Source organism: Equus quagga, chromosome 9 (assembly GCF_021613505.1).
Source record: "Equus quagga isolate Etosha38 chromosome 9, UCLA_HA_Equagga_1.0, whole genome shotgun sequence".
Lineage (NCBI taxonomy): Eukaryota > Metazoa > Chordata > Mammalia > Perissodactyla > Equidae > Equus > Equus quagga.
The window spans coordinates 57,245,752-57,266,354 of record NC_060275.1 but is presented as its reverse complement, the minus strand read 5'-3'; the positions used below and the strand labels follow the sequence as shown (position 1 = coordinate 57,266,354).

Here is a 20,603-nt window from a genome sequence, read left to right as displayed (position 1 = left end):
GGTCTAGGGATTTTCTTTGTTGAGAGGTTTTCAATCATTGATTCAATTTCCTTACTAGTTACAGATCTATTCAGATCTTCTATTCTTTATGATTCAGGCTTAGTAGGGTGTGTTTCTAGGAATTTGGCCACTTCATCTAGGTTATTCAATTTGTTGATATACAATTGTTCACAGTACTCTCTTATAATCTTTTTTATTTCTCTATCTCTTAGATCTTTTTCCACCCAAAGCATACAACTACAGCATTAAAAGGGAGTCATATGTGACCATGACTTACTGGGGCTTCCACTGCAAGCTGCAGCTGAAGCTTGCGGCCTTGGGTCCATGTGAGACCACTCCCATGCCCCAAAACTTCTTGGTTTTATGCTCTCAGCTAAACTCTCCTTTCTACACACAGAGGACCATAGGAATCATCAGATTTGGGGACTGGAAACAACCAGCTCTCTGTGGGAATGGAAACATCTAATACAGTGATTTTTAAACTGAGCTGCAAACTCTTAGACAGCTAGACAATCAATTTAAGTGGGTCACAGCCAGCATTCCAAAAAATGAGACAGAATAGAAAATATCTGAGTATGTTGTCTCTAAGTATAGTTTGGTGAAACTTCTGCCTTAGTTGTGTATATGAGTATTGTGGATTGTGATGTAAAATGTGTTTCTTACTGTTCTTCATGGTCAAAAACAATCTGAAGGTCTCTGATCCAAGCCAATTATCCCTCATTTTAGATGGGAGGAAACTGAGGCCCAAAGAGGGTACACTACTCACTGGAGATGACACAGTCAGTTTGTTGCAAAGCAATGCCATTGCTGGATATTTTGGCTTTTACCCAAGACTTCCTCCCAGTGAATGAATGTATTATATAGCCTCAAATTTGAAAATCTATTTTTTTTCCCTGTCCCAGGGTGAGAATTTCAAAGCATAGGTAAAATTGATCTTTGGATATTCAGCAACACCTTTACCTTTGGATAAAATCAATTTTCTTACATTTCTTCCCTTTTTCCATGCAACCTCTCCACCATCCAGATACTTTAGTATTACTGTCTTTTCCACCCTAGATGGCAGTAACAGCTTAGATGTAAAGGCAGTACCTCTAGATGTCAATGACTGTGTTCTCTTCAGCATTTCCCCCTTTATTTCCTTCTGGGAATCCATCATCAGACTTCTCAAGACTCAATATTTCCCTCCCGACTCTACTCAATCTAGGGCACTTCCCTTAAGAGAAAAACAAGTCATCTAGGAAGGTCTGTTGGGAAGAAAAGAAAGGGAATCCTTTACACTTCCAGAACACGGTGGATGAGGGGGATGTATAGGCCCTGAGGAGCCAGCAGAAAACGAGCTGCGCGGGGCCTCTCCTGGGCTTGGTGCTGGGACAGAGTGAGCAAGTAGACTTCACGAGAAACCAGCCTGGGAATTAGAAAGCTCAGGGCAACAGGGAAATGTGGAACCGTACACTATCAGCCTAGGCGGGCGCAATCACCTCCTTTAATTTGTGAGAGGAAGCTGAGGCACAGGGACAAATGGTTTCCCCAGGTCAGAGAGCTAGCAGGGGATTCACACAGAGCCAGAACCCATCTTCCTCCCATGGCTGTCTTTTGACAGCCTTGGGAGCCTCCCCAACAAGGACCGCTCAGAATTAGAATAATTTAGAGAACTTTTTCCCCCCAGAACAAACCATATCAACTTTCAAGGACTAAGTAAAAACAAACAAACTTTGCCAATAGATTATTAACGCTAATGCCTATTTAGAAAGTTATTAAAATTTGTTTGTAAAATTTTTATTAATTTTATTTAAAAATCTGATTTTAGCATACTTCTGTCACAATACAAACCATATTCAAATGAGTTACCTTGGAAGTTTATACATGATCAGAACATGATTGGAATTGTCTTCAGCATCAGTTGATGTGAGCAGAGGATGTTTTTTAATTGCAAAAGTAATACACAAATAGATTCTTACCATAAAGATTTAAGAATACAGAACAAGGCTCCTTTGCCCACCTCCTCCCACCTCTGCTCCTCCCTGGAGGAAGCCATCAGTTTGCTATGGGTCCTTCCTGACTTTTCTCTACAGGATCAGTTTATAACTCAGACAACATCAGTGGTACTAATTGAGTCACACTTGGCTTTGAACCAAAACTGTATTCATGTCCTTCATATGACTTAAATCTAAATGGATTTTAGCTGGTACCAAAAATGAAATCCATCTTCAGAGAATAAATAAGAAAAAGGAAGACTTGCCATCATTGAGAAATTTTTTTTAAAAAAAACTGTCCTTGAAAAATTTCCAAAAACTGACCTACAAACTCTGAAGGTAATTTCAAAACTGTTCTGTGCAACAACAACATCAGTTGAAGGACTATTTGAGCTCTTGATATTGCTTTAAAAACAAATCTTCGGAGGCTGGCCCGGTGGCGCAGCGGTTAAGTTCGCACGTTCTGCTTCTCAGATGCCCGGGGTTCACTGGTTTGGATCCCGGGTGCAGACATGGCACCACTTGGCAAAAAGCCATGCTGTGGTAGGCATCCCACATACAAAGCAGAAGAAGATGGGCATGGATGTTAGCTCAGGGCCGGTCTTCCTCAACAAAAAGAGGAGAATTGGTGGTGGTTAGCTCAGGGCTGATCTTCCTCAAAAACAAAAAACCCCCAAATCTTGTCTATTAAAAAGGTCTGTCTACTTTTGTTCAGGTAAGAATCTGCTGTGTAATAGCTATGACCTAGCATTCTTATCCAATTTTTCGAGCAACCTGGCCTCCTGTTTCTCTTACTTGAAGGGAAACATTCTCATTTTGAAGTTGTTAAAATTATCTATTTTCTAATGCTTCAATTAGAAACACCACAGGGTAAAACCTTTTAAATGGTCATTCTGGCAGCTTGACTATATGAATGCCCTCACTCATTTAGAGAGAGAGACAGCATGGCTGATGGTAAGAAACCTGTGCTTGGAGTTTACAGGAGGTGCTGACCTGCCCTTGCATTCCCCTCGACACTTGGAAATGCACTTTCAGCAGCTCCTGAAATAATGGAGAACTGTTATTGGGCAAAGTTGACAACAGAGAGCCCTGGTCTTATGGTGCAGTAAGAATTTGCCTCACCCACAGGAAAGCTGTCCCCTGACATCTTTCATCCTAGTCCCATGCTAAATGAAGCCTGTGCCTCTCTTTAGTCTGAAGTGTCAGAGATGTGCCTATTATAACTGCATCATCGAGCCCTTTAGTTCATTTTTTTTGCACCTTACTGAAAATAGCTCATTTCTATCGTTTTAGAAATGCTTTTCTAAACACAGGCTGAAGTAGGGAGAAATGAGAACAGGCAGGTGCATGCAGTCCAGCTCTTCAGTCATGGCAGGAATGAACTGTGTGTGGTAATTACCACACCTCCTTCACTGGACCCCAGGACACAGCCCGTTGGCTTCTCAAGCACCATAAGCTCTGAGTCCAGTGCAGTGGGTTCCTGAGAAGCTTCTCAGAAGTGCCCATTCTCTGGCCATCCTTGCTCCCAAGACCAACAGAGAGGAGCCCACAGCCACCTTTGCCCTCCTGGCCACAGACTCCAACCACAGAGAGATGGGCCCTGCCCCAGGAGATGACTGGACAGCACAGGCCAGGAATAAACATGTCAGACTGGGCATAGGAAACACTGTACTCTGTTGGTGCAGACTCACTTGGCTGAACAACTCATCTTTTAAGAATGCTCTTTACTTCCACAAGGAAGTTCTTTTCCATTTTTCTGGAAACCAGTGGCCCTCTTGGTTTATCTTTGTTTTCACTCTTGTGGTAGAGGCATGAGTGCAGAAGAATATTTCCTCTAAAAAACAATCACCACTGTGTAAACCAACAAATGGCAATGGCACCCTGCCCACTGCTGAAGGTTCCACATAGAGAGATGGGACCACAGCCAAAAGGTGAGCACTAGGCTATCTTAACTAGTGGCTGCTTTGCAGCCCCAGCCTGGGGGGTGCCAGACAGCAATAGAGGCCAGTGTGGCCTGATATGCTCATTTTTCGAGAAAAGATGTAACTTTCAGTTTTTAAGTGAAATCTCCAAATTTTTACAAGTTTGATCAAGTTTTGTCAAAATACTCTTTGGGGCAAACCACATACACTGGCCATACCCCAGGCCAAGTCTACAACTTCTGCAGAGAGGGTCTTTGGGTGTGGACTTCCACCATCCCAGAGCACTTTGGATAAGAAGAACCCAAGTTTCCACACCAACACAGCTGGTGACCACAGTCCGCATCCTCCTTCCCAAAGCTGGGGGACAAAACAAGTGGTCCCCTTCCCCACACCCCCCACGGAGCTGGTGTAGAACCGGCTGCGCTGGTGCTGGCCTGGCCCTGCGCTGTCTCCCCAGGGGCCCAGGCGCCGCTATTTTCACAATCATTTACTCCCTGCAGCAGTTGGTAATAAAGAAATGCCTGATGTGACTCCTTTTGTTAATTTTTTAATTGAAATTGCTGTTTTTATAGGTCAGATTGGCTGAATATCCACAATTTCATATGGTTAAAACTAAGTAAAATGTTCCTGTCCCTCTGCTGTTCCTCAGTAGATGGCCAGCTACTTGGCCTTGCCTATTGTCCACTGTCCACCGTGCTCTGGGCTGTCCCGACAGGTTCAACTAGCCCCGCCGGGCTGGACTACAGCCTGTCAGAAAAAGTCACTCAGGCCTCCCCCAGTTCTGGCAAGAAAGGCTCCAGTCACTTGTGCAAACATCTCTCATGGCTATGTCCAGAATATTTATGCCCCTTTATTGTTTTCCTATTACTTGGCAGTCTAAGATAAAGAAAAGAAATCTAGACAGTCTCAAAGCTTTGAAATCACATAAACCAGGCTCTAAAACATAAGCCAAGCCTACCTCAGAAAGAACACATACGGGTTTGTATCAAAAACCCACCCACTGCTGCTTGCCATTATTTACACATTTACTTTTCTTGTAATTTAATTTAAGCCTGGGTTGCTCTTTTTCATTTTCATCCAGAAATGGCTGCTTCCACCAAATTCAAGGCTGTCCCATCCCCTGGGCTCCCTGAGAATGGTGTCTCAGAGGAACTGTAGCGATGAAGGATGACTGGCCTTGGCCAATGCAGACTCCATTCATTCCTCTCTTCGCCAAGAGGGGAGCTGGCGCACAAACTGTGTGCTTTCAACAGGCACTGTTGGAGCCAGCAAGGGCGGAGCCCAGGGGAGGGGGTACTGTGTGAGGACGAAGGGGCGTGGTGGAATCAGAGGTGCTGGCACTGCCCTCGCTGAGGAAGGTGCCTTTGATTGCACAAAGCAAACCTTCTGGAATTAGGACGAGCCCAGCACTTGGTCCAAAGGGGCAACTTGTCCAACCCACCATTTTCCAGAAGAAGACCTTTCCTCAGAACCAGGGAAATTCAGAGCTACTAAGATCCTATCTTATTAACCTCAGTCTTGCATTTCCCTTTAGGTTGAAGTGGAAAGCTCATTAGTGAGGAGAGCGGCAGCTCACACCAGGGTAGTGAAGTTTCCTCAACCAAATCAGAACATCTACATGTTTAGCCTCTTCCTCGAAAACAAAACCTAACTATTTTGTCCTTAATTTTTCCATCTTGACTATCAAGTCTTCCAGTAAAATATATAAAAATAAATTTAACCAAAAATGTTAAGTGCCCAGCCCTTCTCACATCAGTTTAAAATAAATACACCCTTCACTGACATGCTCATGGAGCCCTCACACAGTTCCAGAAAAAATGGGCCAAAAGCTCCCTAGAAGGGAGGCAGGGGATGGTGTCCTAGCACTGCACAAGCTCAGAACCATGAGACGCTCACCCACAATGAGGCTAGCAGGGGGCATCCCACACCCACAAGCTGCCAACTAGCTGGGCGCTGCAGCCTCCTGCACTCAGGCCTCCTGGAAAGAGGGGATTTAGATGCTGACAAAGTGAAAGGCACTTCAGAAGCTCTCGGGTGCTCTGACAGACATGAAACCACATGGAAAGCAGCAGCCGCAAATACTCATCCATCTTCACCAGTCACCTTTCCCACAAGGAGCGCAAATTCACAAAACACCATGAGGAGCCCAGGAGGCCGTCAGTGATGTGCTCTGTGTCAGTAAGAGCAGGGCCTTTCCCATCACACTGAGACTGTCCAGCCATGTGCCTGCCCTTCTAAGCCCCTCAGCAGAGGAGGCTGGTTGGAACAGGTGGCCATCTTGGGATTCTGAGGGAGGGCCACCTGGAAGGGCAACTTGATACTGCCCCATGCTGAATCCTCATGCCCCATTCCAAACCTGTCCTACAGTTTACAGCCACCTGATACACACCCCACTCCACATACACAAATGGCCACTAGAGACCCCCAGCCCTCCCAATAAGATTGAGAAATGCCAATTAGCCTTAGCCAGGTGGGTGCTGCTGATGGTGGGGAGGAAGGTCGGGGAAGACCGTGGCAAGGACACATTGCATTGTTTCTTCATTATCTGGCTCAGTGTCTGGTTCATGTCCAGTGAATGACTGAATGAACAAAGGCAGGCAGAAATCGCTGGGGGAGACTGTTCCCAAGGCAGAGTCCCAGAGCAGGACCCTTTGATCACGGAAGTTTCCTGTGGACCCCCAACTCTTTCCACCGTGCTGCTGGGAAGTGTGCTCTTCACCCTGTTGAAGCCTCAGAGCCAGCCAGGAGAGACCCACTTATCTTAACAGGGATTCTCTTCTACCAGCAAAGTACCTCTGGGAAGCGTGGCATTCAGCACCTGGCGAGATCAGGAGTTCTGCATTTTGGCAACACTGACATTTGGGGTCAGATATTCTTTGTTGTTGGGCTGTGCACTGCAGATGTTTAGAGCATCCCCTCCCCAAGCTGTGACAATCAAAAACACCTCCCAACATTGTTAAATATCCCCAAGGGAGCAAAATCACCCCTGGCTGGGAACCATGAGTGTAAATAAGATTGCTCTCCCAATACTATATTAAGAGAAGTGGCATTTTTTAAATGGAGTTAGGGAGGAGAAGTAGGTAATTAGGAGACAAGATGCCTGCGGGGGGGTGGGGAGGGTGCACATTCCTGGACAGAGAAGAGGACTGCAAGTGAACGTGTGGCTGCACTCACAGTGTCACCCTGATTTGTATCTGTGTTAGGAGAGAAGTAAGGTTTCTTCCTCACCCTTGCTCTTCCCTCTTTGGACTATAAGCTAGGCGAATAGTCTGGGTCATGAAATGAAGCTACAGTCTGGGCCTGAATTGTCTCTGGTTACTGTGTAAAAATGCATCTTGAGTTTGTAAAATGTTGAACAGAGCCCACTGCTAAGCTGTGCAATATCTATCTACATTCCCATTTTATTGAGGAGAGAAACCCAACCCTTGAGAAGCAACAGCACTCATACTGGGTCACTCCAAGAAAAGGAAAAATAGCATAGTCGTAGCAAAGGAATTAAACCCGATGCTGTGTACAGCCTGCAGCTCTACAACCCTTAGCTCAGAGCTCAGATGGAGCTCTCAGGGGCAGAGCTTTGAAGTGTTTATTAACAAAATTAGGCACAGACAGTGATAAAGATCTCTGCAGACACAATCACTAGCTATTGATTGTCTTCACTTGCTGTGCTGCGTGTGGCCCTGAAGCAACTTCTGAAAGTCACTTAATTACCTTCTCGATTTCAGGAAAGGGAGGCCCTGCTGCCCAGCAGTCCCTGGAGCAGGGTGGACACAGGCAAACTGCTGACCCCGGGAGAGGGGCTCCAGAAGAACCCACTTCCAAATGAAACAGGAGACACATTCCCAAGTAAAAACATACTTAAATTTTTGCTTTTCTACCTTTGTAAAATTGTCTTCCTGTTGCACCTCTTTGCTGGCCAGAGCAGGTGTGTGCCCATCCCAATACCTGACTGGGCTAGGGAGATCTCAGTCCAGGGGCCGAGACCCATGGCAGGCACTCAGGCAACAATGGATGGGCACAGAGATAGCAGGAATGGCCACATCTGCACTGAGGAGTGGAGGAAGGAGCCACCTCTCCAACCCGAGGGACTTGGGGGTGGGAGGGGAAGCAGATGGGCTGGGTGAGGACAAGGCTGGCACTGGAAAAGCAGTCTGAGTTGCCCTTGTGCAGCGACTCCAGCATGTTGAGGTGTGGAGCAGAAAGTGTAAGACAGGAACTTGGATAAATTCATGATCAGTACTTTGTGGAAACTTGAGAGCTCCTTGTTGATGATGACAAGGAGCAGGACAGTTTTACGTATTTCCCCCAAGGCTGAGGTTCAGCATTTACAGTCCTTGCATGATGGCTGATCCTTCTGTAGTTGTGAAACTGTTGCTGTGACAAGATTTTCTCTCTGTCCTCTCTCTTTAAACTCAGGAGAATTACACGTATTTTGTATTTAGAACCAGAAGATTCGGTTCCTTCCTTCAGGTAACAGAGCTGTCCTTATACAACAGTGGGAAATCTGTAGGCATCAGGACACCAGTGGTCAGTGAGTCTGGACCCAGGGAGTACCGGACTGCCTAGATAACACAGGGCCCACCAGGAAAGCCATGTTAACAGGGCCAGCGGTGTGGTGGGGAGCTCACAGGCCTGACTCAGGGCCCAGGGAGATGAAGGTAGGAGACAGCAGAGGACGAGGGAAAGCAAGAGGGAGAAAAGGGTTTTTTCTCAGGACTGATCCTGGCCTCCCTATGGCATCCTGTCTCCTCTCTGGGTCTAAGGGGTGGCACACAGCAGCCCCATGTCTTCCCTCTCCCTCTGCCTCTTATGGACACAGAACACTCAGCAAACCTCAACTTCCCCCATGTCCATGGGGATGGGACAGCAGTGCTAATGGCTCACTGAGCAACTCTGCAACCCCGATGAAGCATGACCCCATCCTCCTGAGGGGTCCCAGGGACCTTGGGCCCAGCTGCAACTCCACCATACCTGCCAGGACGGCTGCACCCCTCCACTCATCATGGCCTCTCTAAGGCAGTTTACCAGGCAGCCCTGATCCTGACACACACACTCTGAGTGGCTGAGAATCATGAGGGGATTCTGCCTCCTTTGCGCACCACCAAAGTCAAGAATTTATAATTGCCTAAACTCACCCTTCCCAGGCCTTTTGCTGAAAGCCACCAGAATCACAGACTATAAAACCAGTTCAGAACAGAAAGTTACAGTGGCCCTTGGTCTCCCAGGTACAGATCATAGGACAGTTTAGTTGAATATTAGAGTTTTATTTTCCAGAAAAGGAGGGTGATTCAGGGCAAAAAGTAGCTAGAAACCTTAGAAAATCAACCTGAAGAGCCTTCCTCTTATGTTCTGCTGTTCTGTGAGCCGCCTACACAATCCAACCCCCACAGACACACCTGAGGAGGCCCCAAGCCCCCACCGTCTGCACTGCCCTTCTAGCTCACCCACCCCCACGGCCCTGCTGAACCACCTTAGCATCTTACGGATGCAGGCAGTGACGCACGAGTCTGTTATTGATCACTGGAACACCTACCTCCTGGACCACATTTAAGAACAGGTCTCTTCATAAACAGCGTGGATGGATCTCACAAATATAATGTCGAGTGAAAGAAGCCAGACAGGAAGGAGCACCTGCTGTATGATTCGACTGTTACAGGGTTCAAAGGCGGCTGAAACTAATCTGTGCTGACAGCTGTCTAGGCAGTAGTGACCTTGTTGGGGGCAGGTCTGGAAGTGGGGCCTGAGTGGATTTCTCGGGGCTGGTCAAGTCTCTGTCTTGACTAGGTACTGGTTACACAGGTGTGTTCAGTTTGTGAGAATTCACAGCTGAACACTCAGGGCGAATGCACTTTTCCATAAGTTTATTAACCTTCAGTAGAGAGTTTTCAATACCTCTGAACCACAGTGGGCTAACGAGAGAGGCTGTTCTGCTTTGTGGCCCTCACCGGCACGCGGCCTCACTTTTGGAACCTGATACAGAGGCCTAGGCAGTACCCCAGGGGCCTAGGCCCACACTTACCGGCTGCAGCCCGTCCTCCTGCCTCCGACTCTGACTCGGGCGGTTGATGAAGGACCGTGTGGAGACTTTGTAGTGATTCAGCAGGCAAACGATGACCACGACCATCACTGTGACCACCACGACGATGATGATGATCTGGGCGAACTCCAGCTCCGCTGTGAAGGGAGAGGAAAGCACTGCTAGCCACATGCCCCTTTGTGCCATTACCCAGTTCTCCAGACACCCACCTTCTTGAGGCACTGATCATTCCAACCATCAGGCACTGAAGGCCTCTTGCACAAATCCAGTCCTCATAAGGACCTCATGAGAGAGAAAATATTTTTCCCCAGATCTGCTGCCCAAGGTCCCTGCCAGACTTTGACATTCTAATAGCATTTGAAGAAAGGGAGACCCAGGCATGGGGGCCTTCCCACAGACCTCTCTGTTCAGCCTAACCTTGGTGCTCAGACAAACTCTGTCTTTGCAATTTTTTAATGAGAAAGGCCTTAGGAAAATATATTCTGTTGGCCCTACAAGACCTCTAGAGGTGCTGTGCCATGAGTGACCCCATTTCACACATGGAACTCAAAGTCAAGCCCAGTGTGCATGCCATGGCCACCTCATGGGCTAGCCCTCCTCAAGGGGCAGCCAGGCCCTCCAGTGCTGTCTCTTGGAATATGAAAAGCTCAGTGCTCTCCATCATCTAAACTCCGTTCTTACCAGATAACACCCTCCATACCCCCACCTCCAGGGGACTTAAGAAAGTCTCTCAAAACTGAAGTTGTTTCTCCTAGTGTAATCTCTCCAGGAAAGTTAAAGCCATCTTTATGGTTAAGTCAAGATTCCCAAAGCACATCCGCACAGGATCTACAGAGTACACTGAAGGGAAAATAGGTTTGTTGATAAAAAGCTCCAACTTCCCTTCCTCAAAGGCTTTGACTTTATAAGTAATTTAGGGAAAACATCTCCACTGTCTCCAAGCCTGCGGGCTGGAGACCCATAAAACCATATTTTATGAGCAGTCAGGTCACCACTGGGTTTCTGACACTGCCATTACAAAAGATTTCCTGGGTACCATTACTACACACTTCACACATGAGTACAGTGCCATGGAGCTACTTCTAGAACAATAGCACGTTGAGTTGGCAATTAGAGGTAGGGAATTCAAGCCCTTCAGTTTTGCAGGGAGGAAGCTGAGGCTCAATGCTCAAGGTCAGCCCTAGAACCCAGACTTTCTGCTTTCTGGCTTCTAGCTCAAGGCTCTGCTGAGGGTTGCTCACCTGTTTTCCTCTGAGTCTCCCCACACACTGAAAAGAAATGATTGTCTGTGCAGGGGAATCAATTTAAAGAGCAAGAGGCTCTGGGAGGAAGTGAGGAAGACACTGTACAACTTTGTTGTGAGGTAGGGAAGTATGGAGTATAATGAAGGACAAGAGAAAGAGGGAAGAGCCCTGTCAATTGTGGTACTACCTCGAACTTGCAACACACACACACAGGCACACATGGACATGTGCATGCATACAAACACGGGCACGGATATATACACAAGAGCATGATGCATTCATGTACACCTATACACACATGTATGGATACACACGCAAGGCATGTATACAAACACAGGCATGGACACATACACACATACATGTGCATGCATGCACACACACACACTCTCAAGAGTATCCTCATTCTCAGGAAGATGCAGGAAAAGACTGGGTAGAATCTTTCCCCAAATATCTACAGGTGAGTGTTCCTGCTATCCACATCTTGGGAACAGAGAAGCAGGGCTGGGATGGGGGTAAATAGAGGGTCTTCCTGGATTCCATCATGTCCTGTCCTGTGGCACTGCCCTCCTCCCAACACACACCTGAAGGACAAAGATTTACAAACATGCCTGCTGCACTGGGCTGGACTGTGCTTGTCACTGGGCCTGTTGGGGGCCTAGCCCGGAGATTTACCTTGGAGAACGGTGAGCTGAGTTTGAGAGAAGTGAACTGCTGAGCCCCATGTGGTGAGCCGCTGGGGCCAGGTAGGTCTTCCAGGTGCACCCCCACCTGGCAGTAAAAGGGCCGATCCCAGTGGGCACGGCTGACTAAAGAGGCTTAGGAGACAGTGCCCCCATGCAGCTCTGGAGGCTGGTGGTCAGCAAGGCCCAGGTGCTGGGCTCCCCACCCCACTGCACCCTGCATAGCTGTCATTGTGCTGGATACCCCCCGAGACCTAATGGCTGATCAGCAGGGCTTGCAGGGGGCCTGGGTGCCCAGTTCAGCCCCAGGAGAACGTCTGAGCATCCACCTCCTGTGGGAAGGAAGCCACGAAATTTACGTACACTTAAAGGCCTCCCAGGGACTATCAGAAATCTTCATGGTGAGAACCTCCTGGAAAAGACTGAAATCGCTCCCAGTCAGCGAGGGCACAGACTGAGACCTTTGCAATTGGAGTACAGATATAAATGCGACCTCATTTATCCCCACAGATGGTGGAATATGTGACATGTTAACCCAAAAAACTGTTTGCATGTCCAGGACACCCTGTGTCTTTTGGTGCCCATGTAACATGGCACCCATGTGAAGCCACCCTGGCCATGTGGCTGGATCTCTTGCTTTATCACTTATGACATGAGATGTGACTGTGTTTTTTCAGTCTGTCTCTCACACAAAACTATGATCAGGAACCTATTTTTATTTACTTTGTATTCTCGGTGTCAGGCATGGGGTGGTGCCTGACATGTAGTTAAGCGGCTTCATCAGTAAGAGTCATCAATGAATGACTCTGGAGTACACACACTACAGCCAAGAGAGGGTTTTGGGGTGCATGGCTCCAGGCGCGTTCTGCCCACCTGCACAGGTGTGCTCCCTGTGAGGACAGCTACTGCTGACGGGACTGAGGCCTACACTGGCTGCAAAGCACAAGGAGTGCATCTCGAGGAACTGTGAGAATGTGCAGAGGGGCAAGCCACCAACCCAAGGACCATCACCACAGTGACGAGCAGATAAGGAGGCAGGGAGTTAATTCTGCTTAGGTCAAAGGCAGCCAATGTAGCATGAAGATTGAATCCAAAATAATGCCTTGTTTTACCAATGCTTATTTTGATTTTGTGGATGAACAGCACAGTGTTCATAAATTGCCTTTCAGGTTAAATCATGCCCTGGAATTAACAAATATTTTTCTCAAGAAAACTTAATTGCTTCATGGACATGGAAAGAGAAGAAAGCGATGACTACAGTGAGGGGTCTTCCACAAAGTCTTCATGGGTTAATTCTTTACTTGGAGGATATCTTTCTACATCGTCTTTTCTTGAATATGGAAAGTTATACAGATAAACATTGGTAGCAGTCAAATTATATTTTCATAATTCTATGGACATTTTCGAGTATATTTGTTTTTCGTTTGAAAAGGATTTTTATTATAAAAATAATGAAGACTTCTTTAAACAATATAGAAGGAAATGGCGTACAATGTAAAAGTTCCCCTTCACAGGCCTGCAGCACTCTCTGACCCCCCGCTCAACCCCATGCCGTCCTAGGGAGGAGCACAGTTCACCCACTGTATGTATCTGTGCCTTTGCCTATTGAATAAGGGCTTTCTTCTTTTTAATGAATGGAATCATTGTACAAATATATTGTTCTGCTTTTTTTCACTTAATACATCACAGACATCTTTAAACAAGAAGATACACAAACTAACTCATTCTTTATGGTGGCTATCTATTCCAGAAGACAGATACACTAGAACTTACATTCTCTAAGTGATGGATGCTTAGGGTGGTATTTTATGTTTTGTTTTGTTTTGTTTTGTTTTTTCTTTTTTCTATTATGTGTGTGCATGTGTACGATGTGTGCAAGTATGAGTGTGTGTGCTGACCCACATTTGTAAGTACCTCTATAGGAAAGATCCCTAAAATTGAAATTTCTGGACAAGGATATATATCCTTTTAAATGTTGATGGCTACTGAAAATCTGCCTTATGAAAGAGCCTTTCCAAGGAGAGGGCATGCCTCCACACTCTCATCAACCCTGGGCACTCATGCTTTTCATCTGTACTAATCTGACAAGTGAAAATATAAAGCTTGTTTTATTTTGTATTTCTCCAATTACTAGTGATTTTAGATCTTTCCCTACGGTTACTGGTAATTGGTAATTTTCATAATCATATTAGTTCATATTAATTTATTTGTAGTTTTCTCACTTCTTTCTTATTTATTTGTAAGTAATTTTTACATATTACGGATACAAATATTTGTCTCTTACATGTGCTGCAAATATTTTCTCCTAGTCTGTCACTTCTTTAAACTTTGCTGTGAGTTTCTCTGTAGAAGATATACATTTTTATGTCATCAAATAGTGTCCATCACTTTCCCTTATGGCTTCTAAGATTCCTGTTTGATTAGGAAGGTCTTCTCGAATATTCTAAAAATATTTCTTCTAAGGTTTTGTAGTTTGTATTTTTAGGTTGAGATCTTTATTTGCTCTGGATTTTATTTCGTTTGGTCTGAGATAGCACATAGAACATTTTGCATTGTCTGAAAGTCATGAATCTTCTGATGTCATATCATATTAAAAGTTCATCACAAGCAAAGGTAAGAAAGATCTAAGTTGTGGGGAACAATGTACAGAATCGCCATCATCTTTGTTTTAAAGGGGACTACTTGCTCTTAGGCTGTGCTTCACCAGCTTTCTTGTCAACGTGCCACGCATACTGGGCCCTGCTGCGCCCCTGCGCACCTGAAAGGACCCCCTCTCCCCCTCAGGTGTGCAAACTTGCTGTGCTTCCTCCCTTGGCTCCACCTTCCTGGGCTGCTTAGACAGCAACTCTCAAGTGCTTTGGTCTCAGGACCCTTCTATACTCTTAAAAGCTACTGATTATTAAAACTGAAAATGTTAAATATGTATTCACTAAAAAATAAACTCATTACATGTTAACATATGTAACACAATAAAAATAATTGTATTCTTCAAAATAAAAAAATTCTAGTGTTAAGAGTAAGAGTGGCACTGCTTTACACCGGCATATCTCTTTACTATGTGTCTTAATAGAAGACAGCTGGATTCTCTTCTCTGCTTCACCTTCAATCTGTTGCGACATGTTGCTTTGGCTGAGGTATATGAAGGAGATCTGGCCTCAATGAGCACCTGGGAGGGTCTCAGAGATCTTCAGGCTGCACTTGGAGAACTGGTGGCCTAGACTTACTGACCGCAGATGCTCTGGTAGAAACAGTAACAGCCTAGGTATCTTGCAGGCACTACTGATGCCAGGATTTGAGATGTAGTCAGCAGCTCCTGGGTCATTGTCCTGGGTTTTCACACGTGAGTACGGCCACAGCAGGTATGTCTATGGCACACAGGACACACAGCGACCCAGGGGGTTCACGGGCATTTGAGTAGCATGGAACTCATGATGGGCAGCGCCAGGGCACTGCCTGGCATGAACCAGGTCCCCAGGGCACCACTGACTGAGGCAAGCAGCTCAGCGGTGAAGCCCGACTGGCCACCTTGGATGACAGAAGCCCAGTCAGAGCCTGAGCTACTACATCCCTCCGGCAAGCATGAGAGGCAGCTCCTCCCGCAGGGACTGGCCCACAGGAGCGAGAGCAAGCACGGCAGCAGCAATTCGGCCCCTGGCTGCCCATCAGGGTCGCCTGCGGCAGCTCCTTGGAGGCCCTTGAGGCTCCAACATCAGGGCCTCACAAGATGCAGCAGGGTCCTCGGGTGTGGAGTGCACGCAGAGCCTCGCAGCCCCCAGTGCAACATGCAGCAGACCTTCGCTTCGAAATCCGGACAGAACCAGTCAATGAAAACAGACTGCTTTCTTGAACACTAACAAACAGAAAATAAGGTTTTAACTCTCTTTGGGGCTACAAATACTTCCCCAAGAGGGGTCCAAAGAATTCTCAGAGTGAAAATTGGAATAAACAAAGAGAGGGTTCTTGGGGACAAGCGTAATGACTTCCAGACCCCTGAGTCCTGTGCTACTGATAACCTTTCCCTTCAAGATCCCCTTCAAGCTCAGGACGGAGTATGTGAGCATCCCCCCACACCATATCTGTCCTCCCACACCCTCTTTCACTTCAAACAGGACAATTCTACTTAAAAAGGCATTGGAAAAGGCAAATAAGTAAAGACCATACCACCAGCAGGATATCTGCAGCCGGGATGGTAGGTGGGAAAGGGGCTGTAGTCCCCCAAATCTAGCCACCCGCCCCTCCCCTTCCTCTATCTCCATACACTTTGTAATAACTGTGACAGGTGATTCCTGTCCCTTCATTTGCCATTCCTGAACCCCCTCCTAAAGCCCCCCATACCTTCATGGAGACTGCTCAGAGACCATCAGGGCCCCCAAAGTGTTTGCCAGCCTCTGGATGTGGCTCTGTTGCCAAGGGACTGATTTTACACCTTCTCAAGAAAACAACTTTCACAGGGCAAGTAAAAGAAACTTCACATTAAAAAAAAAGCAAAAAACCCTTGCATTCCCACTTCTGAAAGTGAGTACCATACAAAATTCAGCACACCTGTTCAGTTTCAAGGTTTCTGCACTCCTGATCTCAACCACAGATGTTTTCAGGGCTTCTGGGGACCTCATCCAGCAATTCCCTGGACTGTGCAGTCAGGGTTCAGGCAGGCCGAGTGCTCTCCACTTCTGGCTGAAACCACCATCCCTTCAAGGCAGCAGTTCCTGACCATGTTTCCCCACACAAGCACGCACACATACATACCCTCCCGCCTTACACTTTGCTCATTTCTCTTCAATGTGCTCCAAGCTTGGGAGGCCCAGGGTGCAATGGCTGTGCACAAGGCAGCAGAAGATATTGTGAGGCCGTTACCCATCCCACAGGGAATTCAATAGGCCCTGAAGGGGCATATTCATCAGACAGACTCAGGCACGCTACTGCTTCCTGAGAACCAAGGTGGCACCCAACCCTCTGCCCAGGAGCAGCAGTCTGCCCAAAAAAGTGAGGCACACATCAGCTGAGACCTGGCACTGCACTGGGGCCTTGCTGCCTCTCCCTCCCCCTGGTCTGCCCACATCTGGCCCTACAAGATGTCTGTTTTCCTGTGGTAGGGGAGAGGAAATGTGCAATGGTGCATAAAACTTGGGGTACACAGAAAAGAAAAATGCTTGTGGTTTTGGTTTTGGGGGATGGGGTGGGAAGAAGAGGCTGAGAAGAGAACGAATTCTGGAAGAACTACTAAAAGTTTTTTTTAAAAAGCCTGCAGGAATAATAAAGTTCTGAGAAAATAATAGGATACTTTAAGGTTTCCAAAATTTCATGTTCTCAATATGGATTCTGAACACAGCCCACTGGTCAGTTTTCCTTGATTCCAACAGCTACTGACGTCAACAGAAGAATGCCAAAAAGCAGGCCCTTCAGGGAAAGAATTTTAGGCAAAAGTCAAATTTTCACACTCTCCCTCCTTTCATGGGGCTGTAGTTCAGGATGTTATAATAGATGAGTCATTGCAATCCCAACACCAGAAATTTTATAATAAATCTAGTCTAAAATTTACAGGAAGGCATCATAGAAGTTTATTACTGTAAAACAGTAAAAGAGATGGCAGTGATGATGGTATCTATTTTTATAGAAATGTCTCCAAGAAATTCCAGGCTGCACAGTGGAGAATTACAGGAACAGAAGAAATTGTGTGAGGTCTGTTGGTCTAGTCCTGGTTCAATGAAGAGCTTAACTGACTCATACTAGAGGCATGAGCGTCTGTACTATTTTTAAAGAACTCTGGGGAAGTGTGGTTCTACCACCTTAGGTTCCTAATATAACACTCATTTCTATTTGTGGGATGGTTAACACCATCTTCTATTTGGTCTTTCCTCCATTAATATATCATCCTTCACATAAGTCCTATTTTCTAGATGTCTAGTTGTTTTTAAGCCCCAGATGTGTAATTTATGCTCTCACAGAACATATAATGGGGGAGGTGGGGCAAAGTCTGGGCCCCTCGTTAGCCCTCTCCTTTCACCAGGCCAAGTAAACACCTTGGCAGCATTCAGAAAAGTTGTCATGCAGAATACTACGACATCACTGAAAGGGCTTCATGCTGTCCACAAATCCTTGCACAATACCCTGAATGGTTCCTCTCCCACCCTAACCAACAGCAGCACCTCTACCTCACTCCCCCAACTGCTGGAATCTACTGGGAACACTGAGACCAAGGCTAGCTGCCACAGAGGCTTACCCTGCAGGCAGCTCCTCCCTCCCAGTGAGCTCGCCTAGGTCCCCACTATGGCTCAGGCACAGTGAATGTGTGCCTGCATTTCCTTCCTCTCTGTCATCCTGGGCAGAGATGGGTGTGGTGAGAAGATGACAGCCTTGGGGGTGTTTTAGTCTTTATTTATGGCTCCGTGACACTTTTAAAGTGCTGAATGTTCCTAAAGGCTGGAAAATTCTTTCCCAAATCCTACAGAGACGGGGTGGTAGGGGCAGGAAGATGGGTGGGGGCAGGACTGGAATCTACACAGACTATAATTGCCTCAAGTTTGTGACCTGTTAGTATAAAAATACTCTTGGAGACTCTAATGGCTGAATGAAAATTCACACTCATTAAACACCACGGTCAAGGGGAGAAAATTCAGCCTGTGTTATACCTTCAAAATTTGAAGTTCAGAAGGCAAAACAGTAAGAGCTGTCATCATAATGATTATATATATTTTGAATTCACTTTTCCTTGGGGTGGGTTTGCTGCTCCATTCTATCCCACAAAAGTAGAACAAGAGAACAGGAAAAGAGTCACCCCACAGAAACACCCAGATTTGGTGTTACCTCCCAGCTTTATCTTCCTTTAGAAGCTCTTTCATAACCCCTTGATGACGGGCTCACTACCCTTGGAAGGCTCCCTTGTGTGCATTCGAACCCTGTCTCAGCACTTATCACTGTCCTGTTAATGCCCATTTTCTGGTCTTCTTCCTCCAGGGAGTGAGCCTGGGAGAGTATCTTGTTCTTCTGTAGCATCTTCAGCAGGTAGCATGTGCCTGGCACAAAGTCAGAGTTCACTCTAGATAAACTGATGAAGAAATCCCTAGGAGGAAAGGGCTCTAATTGCCTAATCTGCTTTGATCAGTGTCTAGCACAGAACCATATTCCACCAAACACTAATGACTTCAGTGGTGCTGAAGTTTTGCTAAAGATGTTCATATTCTGTAACAACTATTCAACGATTACTACTCTAGGCAGGGAAAACTGTCACTGGAAAAAGAGCCTCATGGTTGCTATAAGTTACCTGTTTACAGAATCCTATTTATATTCATGTATTTACAGTATATAAAACATTTTGCAAGATAATAAAAGTGGGAGATGATACCTATGATCTGTGGGATTAGAGATAGTAGCAGAGTGCAGTCAAATGGCACAGGGCCCTCTGAGGATAAGGTGTGGCCAGGGCACATGTGCCTGACTGCAGTTAAAGGACATGTGCCTTCGATGGCATTGGCAGGCAGGTAGCAGTCAGTGACAATTAGATTGGTTATGGAATCCCTAGAATGCAGACACCGTGAGTCCATCCAGCTAGAACAACATGTTTTAAATTTACTAATGTCCAAGAATTCATCCAACACAATTTTTCACTATGCATTTCAGAATCTAGAGTTTTATGATCTCTTCAGAAAGAAATTTAGCTAAATATGTTCCAATCAAAGATGATTGACAGAATTTTCTGAAAACACAGCAGAGGAGTAAAAGCAATTACAAACCTTTTAAAAGTCTATCCCTCTGCCATGCTATACATGGAAAAAAAAATACATACACAAAACCAGAATTCTCTCTACAGGAGTCATTTAAAATCCACCCTCACATTATTAATTTAGGAAAGTATTAGGAAAAAATACAGCTGCACAAGAAACCATCTTATTCACCATTAAGAGGAGTGGTTTCTGAATGCTCCCTAGCTAGCAGTCTGTCTGTCTGTCTCTCACTTTCCTTGGCTCTCTCTCCTCCCTTGAGAGTCACAGTTCTCTTTCTTAATGTCTACCGTTACTGCACTGTAGTACTGTAGTGACCTGAGAAACTACCCAATAAGCCACCCACATCCTGAGAAATACATCTTTTCTTTAAAATAGTGTTTTCATGACTCAGGGTAGGAAAAAAAAAAGTACCCATGAGTCTAGCAGTGAGTAACAGAATTTCCAGGGGAGGTTTTAGCCTCATGTACAGAGCATTGAAAAAGCAAAACTCCAAAGCAACAAACCTGTGTATTTATGCATAACATCTCCAACAGGAACAAACTGATCACAGATGAGAAAGAAGATGAAAAAACCTCAAAGACATCTTCCTAAAGAGAGTCCAGCCCTGAAGTGATCTCAGAGCTGACAGACCCCTCCTAGGCAGACACAAACTTCTGGAGAAAGTTTCTACTCTTCTCAATTCTGTCCTCAGACCAAACTCCAAGAATAACCACAAGAAACCCGAGAGAGCAGGCAGCACCCACAGCTGGCCTTTGGAAGTGTACCTTTTTTCAAGAACAGGTCTTTAAACGGGGCCTCCTTCAGTGTGCTGTTGTTCAGGTGGTCACTGGACATAATCGAGTCCTCTGTAAGGGGGGGTCCAACCGTGACACAGCCCCCCCAGTTCAAAGCATCCCTTCAGCCTCAGACGATCTCCTCTCCAGACAGCTCAGAGCTGCAGTTATAGCCAGCGTGGGGTGTAAGAGAGAGAGAGTGTGTGTGTGAGTGTGTATGTGTTTCTGTCTGTCTCTCTCTCTACTGTATCAGCGG

At 46.1% G+C, this 20,603-nt stretch overlaps 1 protein-coding gene across 16 annotated transcripts in view; it reads right to left on the bottom strand.

Moving 5' to 3' along the window:
• The window catches only part of LDLRAD4 (low density lipoprotein receptor class A domain containing 4), a 430,085-nt gene that overhangs the window by 17,031 nt on the left and 392,451 nt on the right, over nt 1-20,603 (bottom strand). For all 16 annotated transcript variants that reach the window (XM_046670900.1, XM_046670889.1, XM_046670902.1 and 13 more), the window contains one exon: nt 9,912-10,066. In XM_046670900.1, the coding sequence (XP_046526856.1) occupies nt 9,912-10,066 (155 nt within the window). The remainder of the gene's footprint in view (nt 1-9,911; nt 10,067-20,603) is intronic.